Source organism: Babylonia areolata, chromosome 14 (assembly GCF_041734735.1).
Source record: "Babylonia areolata isolate BAREFJ2019XMU chromosome 14, ASM4173473v1, whole genome shotgun sequence".
NCBI classification, from domain to species: Eukaryota; Metazoa; Mollusca; class Gastropoda; order Neogastropoda; family Buccinidae; genus Babylonia; species Babylonia areolata.
In genome coordinates, this window is record NC_134889.1 from 21744327 (window position 1) to 21764326 (window position 20000).

The 20000-nt window shown below is 42.5% G+C and overlaps 2 protein-coding genes across 2 annotated transcripts in view; one reads left to right on the forward strand and one right to left on the reverse strand.

Annotated features, from left to right (window-relative positions):
- The first annotated feature begins 13588 nt into the window (after window positions 1-13588).
- LOC143289643 (uncharacterized) lies at window positions 13589-14737 on the forward strand. Its single transcript, XM_076598690.1, has one exon. It carries the CDS (start codon window positions 13589-13591, stop codon window positions 14735-14737), a length of 1149 nt encoding a protein of 382 aa, XP_076454805.1.
- Window positions 14738-17771: 3034 nt separating this feature from the next.
- The window catches only part of LOC143289644 (uncharacterized), a 7394-nt gene continuing 5165 nt past the window's right edge, over window positions 17772-20000 (reverse strand). Inside the window, exon 4 of the mRNA XM_076598691.1 lies at window positions 17772-18793. Coding sequence (XP_076454806.1) covers window positions 18342-18793 — 452 coding nt within the window. The 3' untranslated portion in view covers window positions 17772-18341. The remainder of the gene's footprint in view (window positions 18794-20000) is intronic.

A 20000-nucleotide genomic window follows, 5' to 3' on the forward strand; every position in this document is an offset into this window, starting at 1 on the left:
TTTTGTTTTTTTGTTTGTTTGTTTGTTTTTTGGGTTGTTCTTTTTTGTTTGTTTGTTTTTGTCTGGAGACAAAAACGTTATTATTATTATTACTATTATTACTACTACCTTTTTATATTATAATTATTATTTATTTATGTACGCTTATCTATTATTTATTCACCTTTTTCTTTTCTTTTTCTCAAGGCCTGACTAAGCGCGTTTGGTTACGCTGCTGGTCAGCCATCTGCTTGGCAGATGTGGTGTAGCGTATATGGATTTGTCCGAACGCAGTGACGCCTCCTTGAGCTACTGAAACTGAAACTGAAAACTGTCTGGAGCCATGGAGCTTGGTTTGCAGTAGGGTTTGGGTGTCGGCCACACGGTGTCTCTCAGCCCCTTCAGGAGGGGACAGGACTGAAGAATAATTATGTTCTGGTCTTCTAGTCCACTGGAGCAGGTGGGACATGGCGCCAGCTTCTTCTTCCTGAACAGGTAGGCATTGCATTGAGACGACCTTGGCAGGTTCGTAATCGTATGACCTCTTATTTAGATTTTTTTTTCCTACCCTGTCTTCAGTTTAGCCCGCATTTGTTTTAGTAATCAATACACTCCGAGCTCGGTGCTCAAGAAAAACGGCACTGGGGATTGAGATAGGCTACCAAAGGAGGCGTCCCTGCGTTCGGACAAATCCATATACGCTACACCACAACTGCTAAGCAGATGCCTGACCAGCAGCGTAACCCAATGCGCTTAGTCAGGCCTTGAAGAAAAAAAAAAAAGCATTAACAAATAAATGGACACATCTTTTTTTCTTCTTTTTTTTCTTCTTTTTTTTCTTTCTTTCTTTCTTTTTTTTTTTTTTTAGGGGTGAGTGGTTCTTTAAAGCTGCCGGACCTGACACTGGCACCGTCGCTGTCTCTCGTTCCAGAGCCCCCAACATCAGAGGTTTATAGAGAGCACAGTATACACGGGAAGCACTCTGTTCCTCTGGTTAGAGGCATGGCTGTAAGAAGCATTATTGTGCAGCCAATGAACAACAAATACGTTGTTTTCTAAGAGAGGATTCAGACGGGCGCAAAAGCCGAGTGGTTAAAGCGTTGGACTGTCAATCTGAGGGTTCCGGGTTCGAATCACGGTGATGGCGCCTGGTGGGTAAAGGGTGGAGATTTTTACGATCTCCCAGGTCAACATATGTGCAGACCTGCTAGTGCCTGAACCCCCTTCGTGTGTATATGCAAGCAGAAGATCAAATACGCACGTTAAAGATCCTGTAATCCATGTCAGCATTCGGTGGGTTATGGAAACAAGAACATACCCAGCATGCACACCCCCGAAAACGGAGTATGGCTGCCTACATGGCGGGGTAAAAACGGTCATACACGTAAAAGCCCACTCGTGTGCATACGAGTGAACGCAGAAGAAGAAGAAGAAGAGAGGATTCCGGGTAAGCACAGGCCGCCAGAGGAGTGTGGGTGCTGGGTAATTCCAGAACCGGTTGTGTACAGCAAGATAGAACGCTCTCGAACTCAAATCGGATGTGAACTGCAAGGATTGGGACAGCAAACAGTCTCATCCTATTTGAGAAAAGGAGATTTGTACGGTTCGTATTTATGACCCATACTTCAAATTTAAAAACAAAATCAAAGCAGGGCAATTTTTGGCCAAAATATATCATCCTCCAAACACACACACACACACACACACAGAGAGAGAGAGAGAGAGAGAGAGAGAGAGAGAGAGAGAGAAATGCCAACACTTGTCTTTGAACATTTGAACATCAGCGCAATAAAATATCTTTGTCTTGTCTTAAAGTGTTCACACCCAGCTACCATGAATCTGTGTGAATGGATGGAGTGGTGTGTGGTGACTGCAAACAGCCAGGAAGCAATGCACAGGGCGGTGTGTGACACTGCACGGCCTGACACCTGAGGTTTTCAGTTTCAGTTTCAGTTTCTCAAGGAGGTGTCACTGCGTTCGGACAAATCCATATACGCTACACCACATCTGCTAGGCAGATGCCTGACAGCAGCATAACCCAACGCGCTTGTTAGGCCTTGAATGCATGCTTGTATGTTTGTGCACCTATAGTGTGGATTTTTTTTATTTTATTTTTTTTTTTTTGACATTATTTTGCCAGAGGTCAACACTCTCGTTGCCATGGGTTCTTTTTCAGTGAGCCAAGTGCGTGCTGCACACGGGACCTCAGTTTATCATCTCATTCGAAAGACTAGACGCTCGGCTTGATGTTCCAGTCAAACTTGGGAGAAAGGGCGAGATCGGCGGGATTCGAACCCGAACCCACATCCTCACGGACTCTCTGTATTGGCAGCTGAGCGTCTTGACCATTCTGCCAGCTTCCTCCTTGACTTCTGAGGAAGGATGTTCAGTGTGTGAGATTCCCACTGTGACCCCTGCTGACCTGGAGCCAGTTGCATTGCTTGGTTCTAACTTTTTGACAGTTACACGTGACTAAATGCCTGCGTTGACCGAACTACGTCATTGGTCAGTTCCATACTACACACAGTTAGTAGCGGGTTACGACCACGCTAGGCTCTTCCGTCCGAGTAATGCAACTGGCTCCCTGAACTGTCAAGGCACACCCAGCAGCGGCACTGAGAACAGCCAACAAGAAGAGGACAGTGACATCTCTCGTCGTGATCTGTTCTTGACTCACAGCGTCACTCCACTCATCGTGTTTCTCCCTAGTCTTCACCATGACGTGAAAGGTGAGACCTCTGTTCCCAGCTCTTTCAGCAGGACAGCCAACAAAACAGCGCAGTTGCTCCCCCCACACACACACGTTCCCCCACACCCCACCCCCACGCCCTCCCTCAACCCCCATCCCACCCCACACCTTCCCCCTCCCAAACCCCCAAGGCATTGTGAAAATTAATTTGGTGCAGAGATGGTCGTCCATTTTGAAGCCCGAAAAGCGAACCAGAAGTGAGTCGCTTGCTCGCAGCCAAAAAACCGCTCCGACCATTACCTGTGGTGGAGGGTGGACCGTCTGGGATGTCAGTGTCTGAGATGACACTTTCACAGGTATTCACCCCTTGAAAGGATTCGATGCCGAAGCATTGCCTGAAGCCGTCAAAGCTGAACACCAACAGTAGAATTTGAAACACGAAGTCAAAATCTATTTTAGTCAGGTGTAATTATTGTTCCCCTTTTATAGCTACAACAGTTGGTAAGGTTGCATTGTCCTGGAGCATTCGTTATTTCACTGCCTGATTATTTTAACTGCGTATGCAACGCCATTCAAAAATTTGCAGGATCATTTTCAGTGGAAACAAGCGTGTGTCCTGAATATATAGTCTATGTATATAAATACACACACACACACACACACACACACACACACACACAGAGAGAGAGAGAGAGAGAGAGAGAGAGAGAAGTAAGTATGAAATTCTGGATTGCAACAAAAGGTTGGTGTTTGTGACTGTGGTGTGGTTTTTGACTCACTTGTGTAAACAAAGTGAGTATGTTTTAACCCAGTGTTCGGTTGTCTGTGTGTGTGTGTGTGTGTGTGTGTGTGTGTGTGCGTGTGTGTGTGTCCTTGTGTCTGTGTGTCCGTGGTAAACTTTAACACTGACATTTTCTCTGCAAATACTTTGTCAGTTGACACCAAATTTGGCATAAAAATAGGAAAAATTCAGGTTGGTGTTTGTGACTGAGGTGTGGTTTTCTTTAAGGTTTTCCTATCTCAAAAATCAGCATTGTTGTTCTTTGATCTGGTTGATGTCTACTCAACCCATTCTTTGATAAAGACAACTCTTCTGCCTCGTGGTATTTTAATTATAGTGAATAGACCTAGCAAGAAAATTACACTGATTATCCCATGTATATTTGTTACATAATTTAGGTTTCGCTACGTCACGCTTACCACATAATTCTTAGCCAGCCAAAATGACGTACGTAGACGTAGCAACAAAATACAATGTAACAGTTTCAGATGTAAAATCATTTGTGTATAAAACTTCTAAGGTTTCAGCAGTTGATGATATATGCGTAAAAGCTCTGAATTTTCCATCTTAACCGGTAGATCGAATGCAAATGTTAGGACTTTTCTTTTAAAAGCCAAAATTACCAAAATAAAGATATTAAAAAAAAATAACTGGAAAGTTTGACGAAGAATTTCAATCACCATGATAAATGAGTGGATCAAAAGAGACCCCCGTTTACAAGGGGAACTTACTATGGTCAAGACTTTTTAACCTGTCATTTTATCCAACTTCTCTCATCCGTACGACTACTGAATGAAATACTGAATTAAGTAAATACACATTCATTCAACTTTATATCCCATAGAAAACATCGTAACAGAAGAACATTCGAAAATGTCAAACGTAAGGTATCTGAATGTGATTGAATTTTTTTTTTCAAGGTGGATTGTATAATGCTTGTTATAACTGAACAATAAAGGTATCTTTGTTATTCAGTGACTTGGTGAACTTTATCAACCACTCTGAATGCGAGCATGCAACAACTGTTAATTTGTTCAAAAGATACATTGTTTCTCAAAACAAAATATTCAGTGTTTATGTACAACAACGACATTATCACTATGTTCAAAAGAAGAACTCTTTCGCGAAACTGGTATTCAATGTACACATACAGCAACTATATATATATCTTCAAATGAAGCATTGTTTCACAAAAAGCAAATACCCAGCCTGTGTTCTAGCACACTGATAACTGTGTGTATATTTCATCCTTGTCTCTCCACTTTGGCAATGGCATATATAATTTGTATTTGTATTTCTTTTTATCACAACAGATTTCTCTGTGTGAAATTCGGGCTGCTCTTCCCAGGGAGAGCGCGTCGCCACACTACAGCGCCACCCTTTTTTTTGTATTTTTTCTTGTGTGCAGTTTTATTTGTTTTTCCTATTGAAGTGGATTTTTCTACAGAATTTTGCCAGGAACAACCCTTTTGTTGCCGTGGGTTCTTTTACGTGCGCTAAGTGCATGCTGCACACGGGACCTCGGTTTATCGTCTCATCCGAATGACTAGCGTCCAGACCACCACTCAAGGTCTAGTGGAGGGGGAGAAAATTTCGGGGGCTGTGGCGTGATTCGAACCAGCGCGCTCAGATTCTCTCGCTTCCTAGGCGGACGCGTTACCTCTAGGCCATCACTCCATATAATGTAGTTTTGTGTAGTGTAGACCCTGTTTCAGGGCGGGGACTGGATGAAAAAAAAAAAAGCGCGCCAGTGCTTATCTATTGTCATCGATAACAAAGAATTTGTCTTGTCTTGTCTTGTCTTTTATATTGTTAATGTCTCCCTCACCCCACCCCACACCCCTTTTTTTTTAAAAATGTTTCTCCATTCATGTTAAAGACGTGTATATTCATGCAACAGAAAATGTAACAACGGACGCAACATGCACGCTCGCCCCGAGCATGTGGTTTGCGAGTTGGGCAGAAGAACTTTTACGACGCACGCGAACACGGCGCTCCTTTGAGTGCGTGTAATTAAGTGTGCAGCGTGCGGGGTGATGGGGATGATGCGTGTTGGTAAAGGGAATCAATGGTGGTGGCGGTGGTGATGTGTGTGCACACGCGCGCAGGCTTGTGTGTGTGTGTGTGTGTGTGTGCGCGCGTGTTATGTGTGTGCGCGTACTTGTGTATGTATGTATGTATGTATGTATGTGTGTGTGTGTGTGTGTGTGTGTGTGTGTGTGTGTGTGTGTGTGTGCGTATGCGTGTACCTGTGCGTGAGTGCGTAAGTGTATGTGTGTATATGCGAACGTAAGTGTGTGTGTGTGTGCGCGCGCGCGTCTGTGTGTATGTGCGTGCGGTGTGTGTGTGTGTGTGTGTGTGTGTGTGTGTGTCTGTGTGCCTATGTATACGTGTGTGCGTGTTTCAGTGTGTGTTTTCAGTGTGTGTGTGTGTGTGTGTGTGTGTGTGTGTGTGTGTGTGCGTGCGTGTGCGTGCGTGTGTATGCGTGCGCGCGCGTCGTGTGTGTGTGTGCGTGTGTGTGTGTGTGTCTGTCTGTTCCTTTTACTCGTTCGCCAATTACATTGTATTGTATAGTATTGTATTATATTGCATTGCATTGTCTTGTATTGTTGTGTTTATGTACCCTTCTTTCCCCACACCCCCCACAACCCACCCCCACCTCCACCCCCAAACACCGTCTCTCTCTGTCTCTTCCCCCTCTTCTTGTCCTCCTGTTCACATCCACACACCCCTTCCTCCCTTCCTCCTTCCTCTCCTTCTCACCCACCACGCCCCCTCAGTTATGCAGCATCATATCTGTATGTATAAATGGGACGAAGGTTCATTTCACGAAGCTGACGCATAGTATAAAGTTGATCAACAGCTGAGAGAAGGAAGAGATCTCTCTCAGATTGGGCTGGTCTGTTTCTGGAACCATTGGCATCAAACTTCAGCTCTGTGGACTTTCTTGCATCATGGGGAGAGGGAAAGCAGTGAACAATCTGGATGGAATACGAGTCTGCTAGAGACTTGCTTTCCTTCTGTCGTTTGTTACGATAGCAACTGAAATTTTCTTCTTTTTTTTTAAAAAGTCGTTTCCAAGTTCGGATTTCTTTTAATATATTCTCAGACACGATTTAGAAGGTATGCTGAAAAACTAATTTCTTTGGTTGCTTTAGTATATATATATATATATATATATATATATATATATAGAGAGAGAGAGAGAGAGAGAGAGATGTATATATACATACATATATATATATATATATAGAGAGAGAGAGAGAGAGAGAGAGAGATGTGTGTGTAAATGTGTGTGTGTGTGTGTGTGTGTTCCGTTTTCTTGTCTCTAACATTTTATCTACTTTTAACTGTACATTTGTTTCACTGTACACTTTTTTTTCCCGACCAAACTCAAAGCGCTGGGCGTCTCGCATAATTATTTCAAAGGAGAGGTGTGAACACTAAAAGTAAGTTCGGTTGAAACTTGACGACATATTAACAAGGTCAGTCGAGTTATCGATTAAACAAAGAATAGAAAAAGTTTTTTGTTGTTGTTTTAACTTGAACAGAACAAAGATGTTCACTCTTTTCCACTGAAATCTTTTCAGCAGAGTTACTTTGTGTGTGTGTGTGTGTGTGTGTGTGTGTGTGTGTGTGTGTGTGTGTGTGTGTGTGTGTGTGTGTGTGTGTGTGTGTGTGTGTGTGTGTGTGTGTGTGTGGCCTGAGGATAACGCGTCCGCCTAGGAAGCGAGAAAATATTAGATCGAATCCTACGATTGGCAGTGTTTTCTCCACTTCCACCAGACAGTAAGTGGTCCTCTGGACACTAGACAGTAAGTGGTCCTCTTGACACTTGACAGTAAGTGGTCCTCTTGACACTTGACAGTAAGTGGTCCTCTGGACACTACTCATGCGAATGGGACGAGATCCCGCGTTTAGCATGCATTTAGCGCACGTAGAATAACCCATGACAACAAAACGGTTGTCCTTGGCACCGTTCTGTAATTCTGTAGAAAACAATCCAGTCTGACAGGAAAACAAATGCATTCGCAGGCAGAAAAAAATGGGTGGCGCTGCACAGTAGCGACACGCCCTCCGTGGGGAGGTAACAATTAATATGTGTAGCTTTCGAGATATAGAGTTATCTCCCGTCGCTTTATGTGTTTGAGGGAATAGCTCCAGTGTTGAATGTATGTCTGAGTGTGAGTTACAGTGTTTTCTTGATTGTGAGTGTGACAGTCTTTCTACTGATGGAACGCTGGTCATTTTGGTGTATTTTCTGTCGCTTTTTGACCACGGACAAGGTACTTATGGTTCGATTAGTCAACCTCACTTTCTTCTTCTTCCATTACGCTGAGCTGCTCGGCTGCCGGCCATTGAACAAGCAACCTGAACGTGCGGAAGAAACTGCAGAGCAGAGTTGCCCAGTGTCATCGCTGACCACTCAAGTCTTTTACAGTAGAAGTGAATTACTGCCGCTTCAGTGTATGCAGTCTAACATTACTCTGTCTGTGTGTGACAAACGTTGTCATCTTGGTATTCACAGTCCGGTTCCGTGCTCAGATCTGCAGTCAGAGCAGTGGGCTTCATGTTCATCGAAGAAGAGAAAGCGACGGCCGTTTCGAGGTGGGCGCCAGAGATTTCAACACAGTAGGCCCATCCCAGTGCTTGTGTCTACAAGACATCGAGTCCTCCACTCCCCCTGTCCAGTCGATGACCGATCGCCGATCAAACTTCTTCCCTCTGTGAACTTCAACAACCTGATCTCCATTCCTCTCCACCCACACTCGTCCAACAATCGTAAACTCTCTGGTCTTAAAATTGCATCTTTTAACGCACAGTCTGTTGATCCCAACTGCAGAGAGAAAAGAACCACTATTTCTTCTTTTATTGTTGACAACAACATTGATTTACTGTTTATTGCGGATTTACTGTTTATTATGGAGGAAGGTGGCAGAATGGTTAAGACGCTCAGCTGCCAATACAGAGAGTCCGTGAGGGTGTGGGTTCGAATCCCGCTCTCGCCCTTTCTCCTAAGTTTGACTGGAAAATCAAACTGAGCGTCTAGTCTTTCGGATGAGACGATAAACCGAGGTCCCGTGTGCAGCACGCACTTGGCGCACTGAAAAAGAACCCATGGCAACGAGAGTGTTGTCCTCTGGCGAAATTACGTAAAATGAAATCCACGTTCATAGGTACACAAATATGTAAGCATGCACTCAAGGCCTGACTAAAGCGCGTTGGGTTATGCTGCTGGTCAGGCATCTGCTCAACAGATGTGGTGTAGCGTGTATGGATTTGTCCGAACGCAGTGACGCCTCCCTGAGAAAGTGAAACTGAAACTGAAACTGCGGAGACGTGGCTCAAGCCCCGTGGAGACGAAGCAGTATGTGCTGATCTTGCCCCCAGTGGTTATGCCATCAAGTCACTCCCTCGTGCCTCTAGTCGTGGCGGCGGTATTGTGCACAAAGCGAAGACTGTTTTCCAACACCAAGATCTCCGAAGCTAAATCAAGCAAAGAGTTATATTGCATTACAAATAAGCTTTGTGGCAGAACAAAATCTTCTTTGCTTCCTTCTATCTATCCATTTTCATTACTGCCCAGTGTCTTTTCAGATTTTTTCTGCTAAAAAATTGTTAACCTCAGGAAAGAACTGGATTCACAGTCACTTGTGTCACATCCCTTGGGAAAAGAATTTAAAGGTGTTCCTTTTGTTGCTTTCACACCTGTTTCAGAGACAGATGTACTGAGTGTGTTGAAAAAGTCTGCTCCAAAAACATGTGACCTGGACCCCCTTCCCACACCACTACTGTATGAGTGTTTGGATGTTGTTTTGCCTGCACTTACAAAAATTATAAATGATTCTTTAATTTCTGGTGTCTTCCCAGATGTATACAAAACTGCACTTGTTAAGCCCCTGCTAAAGAAAGCCACTCTGGATCAGAATGACCTCAAAAGTTTTCGCCCTTGCTTTTGTGTCCAAAATTCTTGAAAAAATTGTTCTCTCCCAACTTTCCGACCATTTAGCAATAAACAACCTGTTCTCTTCTTTTCAGTCATATAGATCTGCCCATAGCACTGAAACTGTTTTGTTGAAAGTAGTTAATGACCTGTTACTGTCTGTTCATGAAGGTAAACTATCTGTGTTAACTTTGCTCGATCTGTTGGCCGCATTTGACACAATAGACCACAGAATACTCTTTTCCAGACTTGAACATGTTTTTTGGATTCACTCAACAGTTCTAAATTGGTTTTCTTCATACCTATCCAACTGCTTCCAGGTTGTCTCTGTTAATAACTTTAAGTCTGATCCAGCCCTGATCTCCTATGGTGTGCCACAAGGCTTTGTCCTGGGCCCCGTTCTGTTCGTTCTGTACACTGCTTCTCTTTCTGATGTCATTTTTGGCCATTCTGTTCTTCACCACTCTTTTGCTGATGATATTCAGCTACAAAAGTCTGCAGAACAAAACCAAGTACATAGTCTGATTCTGTCAATGCAGGATTGTATTCTCGATGTTAAATCCTGTATGACATTCAACGAACTTAAGTTAAATGATGACAAAACTGAAGCTATGATTATTTCCTCTGCAAGAATGTCCACATCTACTTCTTTTCCTGCCTCTATTGTGGTTGGTGATGCCACAGTTCAGTTTTCTAAATCAGCAAGGAACTTTGGAGTCATTCTGGACTCAAACCTCAGCATGCATCCTCAGGTAGTAAATCTGATATGCATAGTCAATTGTGAACTTCGTCGCATCAACTCTATCCGTCAGTACCTTTCTGTTGAAACTACTAAAACTCTTATTTCTGCTTTTGTGCTGTCACGAATTGACTGCTGTAGTTCTCTTCTCATAGGCTGTCCACATAATATTCTTCAGCAAATTCAAAAACTTCAAAACTATGCTGCCCGTCTGACTCTCAGAGTCCCACGTACTGATCACATTTCTCCTCACCTCTGCACTCTAAATTGGCTCCCCAATGAAGCGATATTTGGATACAAAGTTGCATGTCTCTGCTATTCTGCTTTCCACTCCGCAGGACCTACTTATTTTTCTGACCTTATCAGTGTTTACACTCCCACAAGAAATCTCCGCTCTTCCTCTGACGTTACCTTTTGAAACTTCATCATGTCAATACAAGAACCTATGGTGAACGTTTTTTCTTCTTTGCTGCTCCTCACATCTGGAACAACCTTCCTCATCATATCCGTGCATCTGATTCTATTTCTGCTTTTCGCTCATCACTAAAGACTCATCTTTTTAAAACCTATCTATAAGTACTCTCAGCTTCCTTTTCTCCAACACCACCCATGTCAGCTCACTTTGGATGTATGTAGAGTGGGAAAGGGAGAGTATGAGTGGGGGAGGGGGTTTTGAGAAAGAGTGGTCATGAATGTTTTATGTTACTTGTAATATTTTTGACTCACTTGTGTAAACAAAGTGAGTCTATGTTTTAACCCGGTGTTCGGTTGTCTGTGTGTGTGTGTGTGTGTGTGTGTGTGTGTGTGTGTGTGTGTGTGTGTGTGTGTGTGTGTGTGTGTGTGTGTGTTTGTGCGTGTCTGTGTGTCTGTGTGTGTCTGTGTGTCCGTGGTAAACTTTAACATTGCCATTTTCTCTACAAATACTGTGTCAGTTGACACCAAATTTGGCATAAAATAGGAAAAATTCACTTCTTTCCAGTCATCGTGTTTAAAACAATATTGCACCTCTGGGATGGGCACAAAAGATATAAAAAGAAGCCAATTTATATGCAAAATGAATTTACTGTTATATTTATGATTTTTTTATTCTCTAAACTTGGCACTTTGATCTGATATTCTGACACAGCATTAAGTCATTTTTATCATTTTTTGTTGAAACAGGAACTTCTTTTGCTAAGCATGGAAGCTATATTTCTGGTGCATGTCTTTGGTGCAGCTAGTAAAAAAAGGGAAATTAATCTGTAATTAATGCTAGAGGGTTCATTTGCTTTAAACTGATCTTTCTCATCTTAAACATTACATTTTGAAATTATACTCAATATATAAAAAGCTTGTGTTTTACTCTCAGTGTACAGGGCTTTCACTATGTTCATTCGCCCAAGTGGTCATTTTCGGAAAATACTAAAATCAATACCACGAGTGGACTTTATAGATCTACTGGCTGAGCCCTGATGGTCATGGGCAAAAATCAATTGCGTACACATATTTATACATATTCAAAGCGCGTGCTCATATTCCTCGCGAACGCGAAGGACGCCATTTTGTTTCAAGTTGTTGACCTGCCCGTTCAATCCTATATTCAATCGACAATACACGATAACATGTGGTGGAAAGTTGGAGAAGGAGATTGTTAAATATTTATTCAGAGAAAGATTTGTGAACGCCTCATCACTTACTGGATTATGCCCCAAACTGCCATAAAAATATCAACAAAATCAGTTGGAATTCACAGTTAAAAATAATAAACCATGAGAGTTAATACCCTTGATGAAACGTAAAAAATTCCGGTCTTGATTTTTCTCAAAATTAAGTCCTTTTCACTTTATACGACGTTTAGAAGTAGTTGTACTTGGCTCTACATGTTATTATTATTTAACAAAATACTCAATTTTCATATCCACTTTAAAACTATAAAACTAAATGAACATAAAAGAGAAATTGAATCGACCGTGTCGTACATTCCCGGCGTCTGTAACTAGTACATCTATGTAGATCCAGAGAAAACGGCTGAATGTTGCAGTGTGATTCCCACGATAGCCACGTCTCCTTTACCGCGGACTTAAAAAGAATTCTTAATTGCCCTTGAAGATTTTTTGAATGCCCAAAATTCACCAGAATAATATGATTTAAACAGCGTTCTTACTGCGAATACCGCAATCGATTTATCGCCCTTAAAAAAGCATGTTTAAATGTTAACTTTTTGAACGTCAGTTAAGGGGCCACGATAGTGTATTGAGTACGACAGTTTCTTCTCACACGAACACGCGGGGTTCGAATCTGCCTTCAGGGGGTTTTTTGGGTTTTGTTTTTTTACCCGAAGCTTTATAATAACAAATACAGAACACATTTTAACGATTAGAATTTTTTTTAAGTGTGTCACAAGTGAGTCTTGAAGGCCTTGCCTCTCTTGTTCTTTCATGTAAAGCACCCGGAGCTCTTAGTGAGAAAGGGCGCTATATAAATGTACATTATTATTATTATTATTATTATTATTATCAAATAACAGAAATGAAATCCAGTTTGTAATTGCATACAAGAATTTACTTCTCTGGCAGTGTTTATAGACCTTTTCTTTTTTCTTTTTTTTTCTTTTTTTTACTCTGTTCGTTGTCATTAGCAGGCGTTTTATTGTTTATTTAACCTTTGCGTTTTTACGTGCTCTTAGTGCTGCAGCCTTGGGGGCTAGTTGGCCTTTGGGAACCATCCCAACACCGACTGTCTTAAAACCCTCTTGGCCGAGAGAGTGGGGACGTAACTTGGGCAAGACATTCTTCACTGTGATCAGATTTTAGCCCAGTATCAGTATCAGTATCAGTAGCTCAAGGAGGAGTCATTGCGTTCGGTCAAATCCATATTCGCTACACCACATCTGCCAAGCAGATGCCTGACCAGCAGCGTAACCCAACGCGCTTAGTCAGGCCTTGAGAAAAAATAATAATAATAATAATAATAATAATTTTAAAAAATAATAAATTATTTTTTAAAAATAACAATAAGAACAAAAATAAATAAATAAAATGAAATAAATATAATAAAAAAAAAATAAAAATTTTAAAAAAAAATTTTTTAAAATAAAAAGTTATATTTAAAACAAACAAATAAATAAATACATAAATAAATAATAATTTTAGCCCAGATAGTCGGGAACAGCACTTGCCTCCTCTGCTGTTCTGGTAGTCATAGTCGGACACGACTGACTGTTATATGCTTTCGGTGATATGTGGACATGTTCTGACAGATCCAAGAAACTGGCCATTTCGAAGTGTTGCATGGAATGTGTGTCCTGTAAATATTCATTTGTTAACTTTCTTACACCTTTCTTCGGGCTTCTTCGGGTACTTAGATAACACAACAGAAGTCATTTTTGAAAGGGTTTCATTTTCATTGAAGACACTGTGGAATCAAGTCTAGTTGATGCTTTGGTGGGTGCTTCTTCACAGTATATGAGTATATGATATGACTTTCAAAAGCACCCTGCAGTATATGAGCACAGATATGACTCCCCAAAGCACCCTAGCAGTGCACGGTGAATTGCAGACTGACGCCCAGAATGAGTCCCGCCCAGAGGGGTGTGTCCCGTTCCGGTTCAGTGAGATGGAGTATCTGCCTTGGGATAATCCCGACAACATCGTCAGTGAGGAAGTGGAACTGGACGCACGTAAAGCCAGATTCTTCATGATGCAGATCCTCTTTCTCATCGGTGGGCCTGGTAATATAATGAACATGGTGGTGTTCTTCAGGCAAGGCCTCAGAGACCGTGTCAACCTGTTGCTGTTCTCACTGTCTCTTGCAGATGAGATCTTCCTGGCCATGTCCATGCTGCTGTATGGGGAGGAGTATTATCTGCAGAGGAAGGCAGAAATAAACCCTGGTCCCGTGCTGAAGTTCATGGTGAATCATAACCTCGGTGGGTTTTTAGGCTCCTCTTTTGTTTCCTTAGTCCTGTCCGCCATCATCGCGTGTGAGAGATGCTACTGTGTCCTCAGACCTCTGAAGTACCAGACTCTGATGCGAACCAGAACCATGGCCGTCATCATCGTTGTGGTGTATGTTGTTGTCCTGGGTCTTAATTTCGTCGCGGTGTTCAGATACCATTTCGCCTGCGTGTATGACCTTGATACTGGCGTAGCAATAACTATGATGAGTCACAGCGAAATTTACTCGCGCTACAAAGATGTGGTCGACAACGTGGACAACGTTTTCTTCGGAGCGGGACTACCCGTTTCCATGGGGGCGGTGGTGGTGATAGCCACAGTGATCACGACAGGCAGACTCCGACAGGCTGTGGCGTGGCGAGCAGAGACCTCGTCCTCACTGTCTCCTCGGGAGGTGGCCCTTACCAGGATGTTGATAGGAACGTCGGTGCTGCTCGCCCTCTGCATCTTCCCCTCCTGTCTCTTCCGCCTGGCCTGCCTCTTCCTGCCGGAGGTGAGCACGGGAAGACGCCAGCAGAACTTCTACCTGATGGGACTGTGGATCACTGAGATATTCCTCTTCATCAACTCCAGCTTCAACATCTTCATCTATTACGTGATGGGTTCTCGCTACCGAGAAACCTTCTGGGCTTTGTTTAGAATGAATGCTGGGGGAAACAAAGCGACTTAATGATCAGAACAATGAAAACTGAGAAGTGATATCAAAGTAAGACTGGCCTCCTGCATTTGTAAAAAAAAAAAAAAACATTTTTAAGATAAAAATCGACCATCCTAAGTGGCCGGCCCTTCGGAAGAAAAACACAGGCGAGGGGTGTGTACAAAACAGAAACGCTTCCACGCTCAAAATGAAGCAGCCACTACTAAAGACGCCATCATTGCTCCTTGCAGTGATATGTTCTGATGCCTGTCATAACTGGAACGCCCTCTCTGTCTGTCTGTCTCTCTGTCTGTCTCTGTCTCTTTCTGTAAATATATATATATATATATATATATATATAGAGAGAGAGAGAGAGAGAGAGAGAGAGAGTGGTGTGTGTGTGTGTGTGTGTGTGTGTGTGTGTGTGTGTGTGTGTGTGTGTGTGCCCGCGCGCGTGTATGTGTGTGTGGGTGTGTGTTTGTATATGTGTGTATGTATATATATATATATATATATATATATATATATATGTGTGTGTGTGTGTGTGTGTGTGTGTGTGTGTGTGTGTGTGTGTGTCTATCCTGCCTGTGTCTCTGCCTGTCTGTCTGTCTGTCTGTCCATGGCTGTCTCTCTCCTGTCTCACAGAAAGGTCCCGCAGCCATTACCAGCCATCAAGGAAGGGGGAAGTGAACTCACACCCACTATGTCTTGTGCTCGACATTGGAAAGAGAGGCGGGGCCACAGCCTCTCCTTTTCTCCGTTTTTGACCTTTCGCAGCTGGTCAGCTACCCATTGAAGTGATGGGCAAGAGGTAACGCGTCCGCCTAGGAAGCGAGAGAACCTGAGCGCGCTGGTTCGAATCACGCCTCAGCCACCGCTATATTTTGCCCCTCCATTAGACCTTGAGTGGTGATCTGGACGCTAGTCATTCGGATGAGACGATAAACCGAGGACCCATGTGCAGCATGCACTTAGCGCACGTAAAAGAATCCACGGCAACAAAAGGGTTGTTCCTGGCATAATTCTGTAGAAGAATCCACTTCGATAGGAAAAACAAATAAGACTACACGCAGGAAAATTTTTATTTTTTTAAATGGGTGGCGCTGTCGTATAGCGACGCGCTCTCCCTGGGGAGAGCAGCCCGAATTTCACACAGAGAAATCTGTTGTGATAAAAAGAAATTCAAATACAAATACAAACACAGATACACATACAAACACAAAGAGAGACGTACAGACAGACAGAGACAGGGTCAAACAGACTGACAAACAGAAAGACACACAGAAAGACAGACAGACGGACACGCACACGTATTTGAATACGGGTGTTTCATTCCCATGAATGCTCTTGCCTCCCATGAAGGGGTGCACAAATAAGCACAGTAAAACATCCACTTCGATTGGAAAACAAAAGCAAAAAAACAACAAACAAACAAAGAACTGCAGGCAGGGAAAAAAATACAAAAAAAAGGGGGTGGGGGGGTCTCTCAGTGTAGCGACGCGCTCTCCCTGAAGAGAGCAGCCAGAATTTTAGAGGGAGAAATCTGTTGTGACAAACAAAAACAAGAGAGGCAAGGCCTTCAAGACTCACCTGTGATAAATTAAGTCCCCTAGCATTCATTACAGAGTCATTTCCCTTTTTTACTGTCTGCACCAAAACGTTTGCAGAATAAAATTAAAAAAATTCCATGCATAGCAAAAGAAGTTCCTGTTTGAACAAAAAATGATAATAATGACTCCTCTTGTTGTTGTGTCAGAATAAGAGGTCAAAGTGCCAATTTTAGAGAATACAAAAAATATAAATATAACAGTAAATGCAGTTTGCATATAATTAGGCTTCATTTTTTTTGTTTGTTTTTTTTTTGTGCCCATCCCACAGGTGCAATATTGTTTTGAACAAGATGACTGGAAAGAAGTGAAATTTTCCTATTTTTATGCCAAATTTGGTGTCAACTGACAAAGTATTTGCAGAGAAAATGTCAATGTTAAAGTTTACCACGGACACACAGACACACACAGACACACACAGACAGACACACACACACACACACACACACACACACACACACACACACACACACACACAACCGAACACCGGGTTAAAACATAGACTCACTTTGTTTACACAAGTGAGTCAAAAAGAGTAGTACAATACAAAAACAGTATTTCCAGAAGAAGAAGAAAAAAACCCCACATAATTATGAAGTTGCACACAGATCGGAAAGGCAACGCCTTGTACTAGCAAACTGACTAATTCTTTCTAAAAACACTTTTATTTTTCAGATGTCAGCAGACATGAGCGGAACTGAGTGGGGTATCAATAAATGTAGGTGGGATATATGTAATATGCAGCTTTTGTTCAAACGTGTGTGTGTGTGTGTGTGTGTGTGTGTGTGTGTGTGTGTGTGTGTGTGTGTGTGTGCATGTGTGTATGTGTGTGTGTGTGTGTGTGTGTATGCACAAGTTTTTATATTGATATGCACTTGTATATATCCTAATTTCTACTGTCTCTGTGTTTGTGTATGATCTATGATTTATGTTCGTATCTTGTCATGTACTATCCCCCACAATATTCCTTGTGACCCCGGTACACTTGGTAATAAAGACATATTCTATTCTATTCTATTATATTCTCAACGCAGAACAACACAAAACTAAATGTAGCTCGTCTTCACATACACTTTTGCGCAGCAGACAAGTTAAGTCAAGTGCAAAATATTTACTGTAAATGATAGAAATGCTGAGATAAAGAAGAAGAAAAGAAAAAAGACTGGCATGCCAAATCGAATTCTTGTCATAACATCATCTGAACATTATATATAATACAAAATGCTATAAATTATACATGCAAAACCTATCAATATTCTTAACATAAAAATCCCACTTTTGTCATCGGCACGAATTGAATCTGAAGATAAAGTCAAACGTGCATTTAGTCAGATAACACTTGTTATATTGTTCATATATACATATATATATATATATATATATATATATATATATATATATATATATATATATATATATATATATATATGTGTGTGTGTGTGTGTGTGTGTGTGTGTGTGTGTGTGTGTGTGTGTGTGTGTGTGTGTGTGTGTGTTGATTGAATTGCAAAAACGTCAGGACTGCAATGTTCATCTTTGCACATAAAATCCTTCTTCAAGTCAGTTTGGGTTATCCGGCTATCAAATCTGTTCCATAAATTCAACTGATATCACTTAATCAAGTTGTCCATTGTACATGTTACACCTCCACCCCCGTGCTACATTCATTTAAACTTTGTATCATTTTTTTTCTTTCTCAGTACAACACAGGCGACGCTGTACTGTATTTTACAGGTCTGATTACAATGAACAAACCACGCACGTGACCACTTTGTGATATCACTGGTCTGATTACAAAGAACAAACCACGCATGTGACCACTTTGTGATATCACTGGTCTGATTACAATGAACAAAACACGCACGTGACCACTGTGTAATATTATAGGTCTGATTACAATTACAGGTCTGATTGCAAAGAACAAACCACGCACGTGACCACTGCGTAATATTATAAGTCTGATTACAATTGCAGGTCTGATTACAAAGAACAAACCACGCACGTGACCACTGCGTAATATTATAGGTATGATTACAATGAACAAACCACGCACGTGACCACTTTGTACTGCAGATACGGCGGGCAGGGGAGACTACCACAACTAGAGATCACGTGATAAAACAAGGCGCCGTTTCTGTCCTCATGCCCACCTGGAGGATGTTCTCTGTTCTCATCCACACAGACGTGCTCCGTTCTGCCCTTGTGGTCCTTAGACGCAGACACCAGAAACCCCCTGTACTGGGTGGACCACCCGGAGGGGCAGGTTCGGGTGGCGGGGATCATGAGTGTGGTGGCCTGGGGTGCCCGGCAGACAGAGCACACGACGTCGTGTTGGTGGCTTCCTTCCAGGTCCTGGTACTCCACCCCGTGGAGAGTGTTGAAGTTCTTGGGAACAGTGATGTTGGAGAGCTGAGGATCCGCCACCAGACACAGGTAGTTGGAGCCACCGCCCTGGCTCAGGTACCACGATCCCCCGGCCACACCTGCAAACCACCGGGATGGAGAGTCAGACACAGTGACAGGCAGTTTGGCAATGGTTTGGTTTGTCATCATGAGAAGAAAACATGGAGCGTCAGACAGAGTACCAGGCAGTGGTTTGTCATCACAAGGAGAAAACATGAAGTGTCAGACACAGTAACAGGCAGTGGTTTGTCATCACAAGGAGAAAACATGAAGTGTCAGACACAGTTACAGGCAGTGGTGTGTCATCACAAGGAGAAAATGCAGTGGTTTCTCATCACAAAGAGAAAACATGAAGTGTCAGACACAGTAACAGGCAGTGGTTTCTCATCACAAAGAGAAAACATGAAGTGTCAGACACAGTAACAGGCAGTGGTTTGTCATCACAAAGAGAAAACATGAAGTGTCAGACACAGTAACAGGCAGTGGTTTGTCATCACAAGGAGAAAACATGAAGTGTCAGACACAGTAACAGGCAGTGGTTTGTCATCACAAGGAGAAAACATGAAGTGTCAGACACAGTAACAGGCAGTGGTTTGTCATCACAAGGAGAAAACATGAAGTGTCAGACACAGTAACACGCAGTGGTGTGTCATCACAAAGAGAAAACATGAAGTGTCAGACACAGTAACAGGCAGCGGTTTGTCATCACAAGGAGAAAACATGAAGTGTCAGACACAGTAACATGCAGCGGTTTGTCATCACAAGGAGAAAACATGAAGTGTCAGACAGAGTAACACGCAGCGGTTTGTCATCACAAAGAGAAAACATGAAGTGTCAGACAGAGTAACACGCAGTGGTGTGTCATCACAAAGAGAAAACATGAAGTGTCTTTCACAGTTACAGGCAGTGGTTTGTCATCACAAGGAGAAAACATGAAGTGTCAGACACAGTAACACGCAGTGGTGTGTCATCACAAAGAGAAAACATGAAGTGTCAGACAAAGTAACAGGCAGTGGTTTGTCATCACAAGGAGAAAACATGAAGTGTCAGACACAGTAACAGGCAGTGGTTTGTCATCACAAGGAGAAAACATGAAGTGTCAGACAGAGTAACAGGCAGTGGTTTGTCATCACAAGGAGAAAACATGAAGTGTCAGACACAGTAACACGCAGTGGTGTGTCATCACAAAGAGAAAACATGAAGTGTCAGACAGAGTAACAGGCAGTGGTTTGTCATCACATGGAGAAAACATGGAGTGTCAGAGTAACAGGCAGTGGTTTGTCATCA

Excerpts from the sequence above, each read along its gene's own strand:
- LOC143289643 (XM_076598690.1), top strand. The coding sequence starts at position 13,589 with ATGACTTTCAAAAGCACCCTGCAGTATATGAGCACAGATATGACTCCC.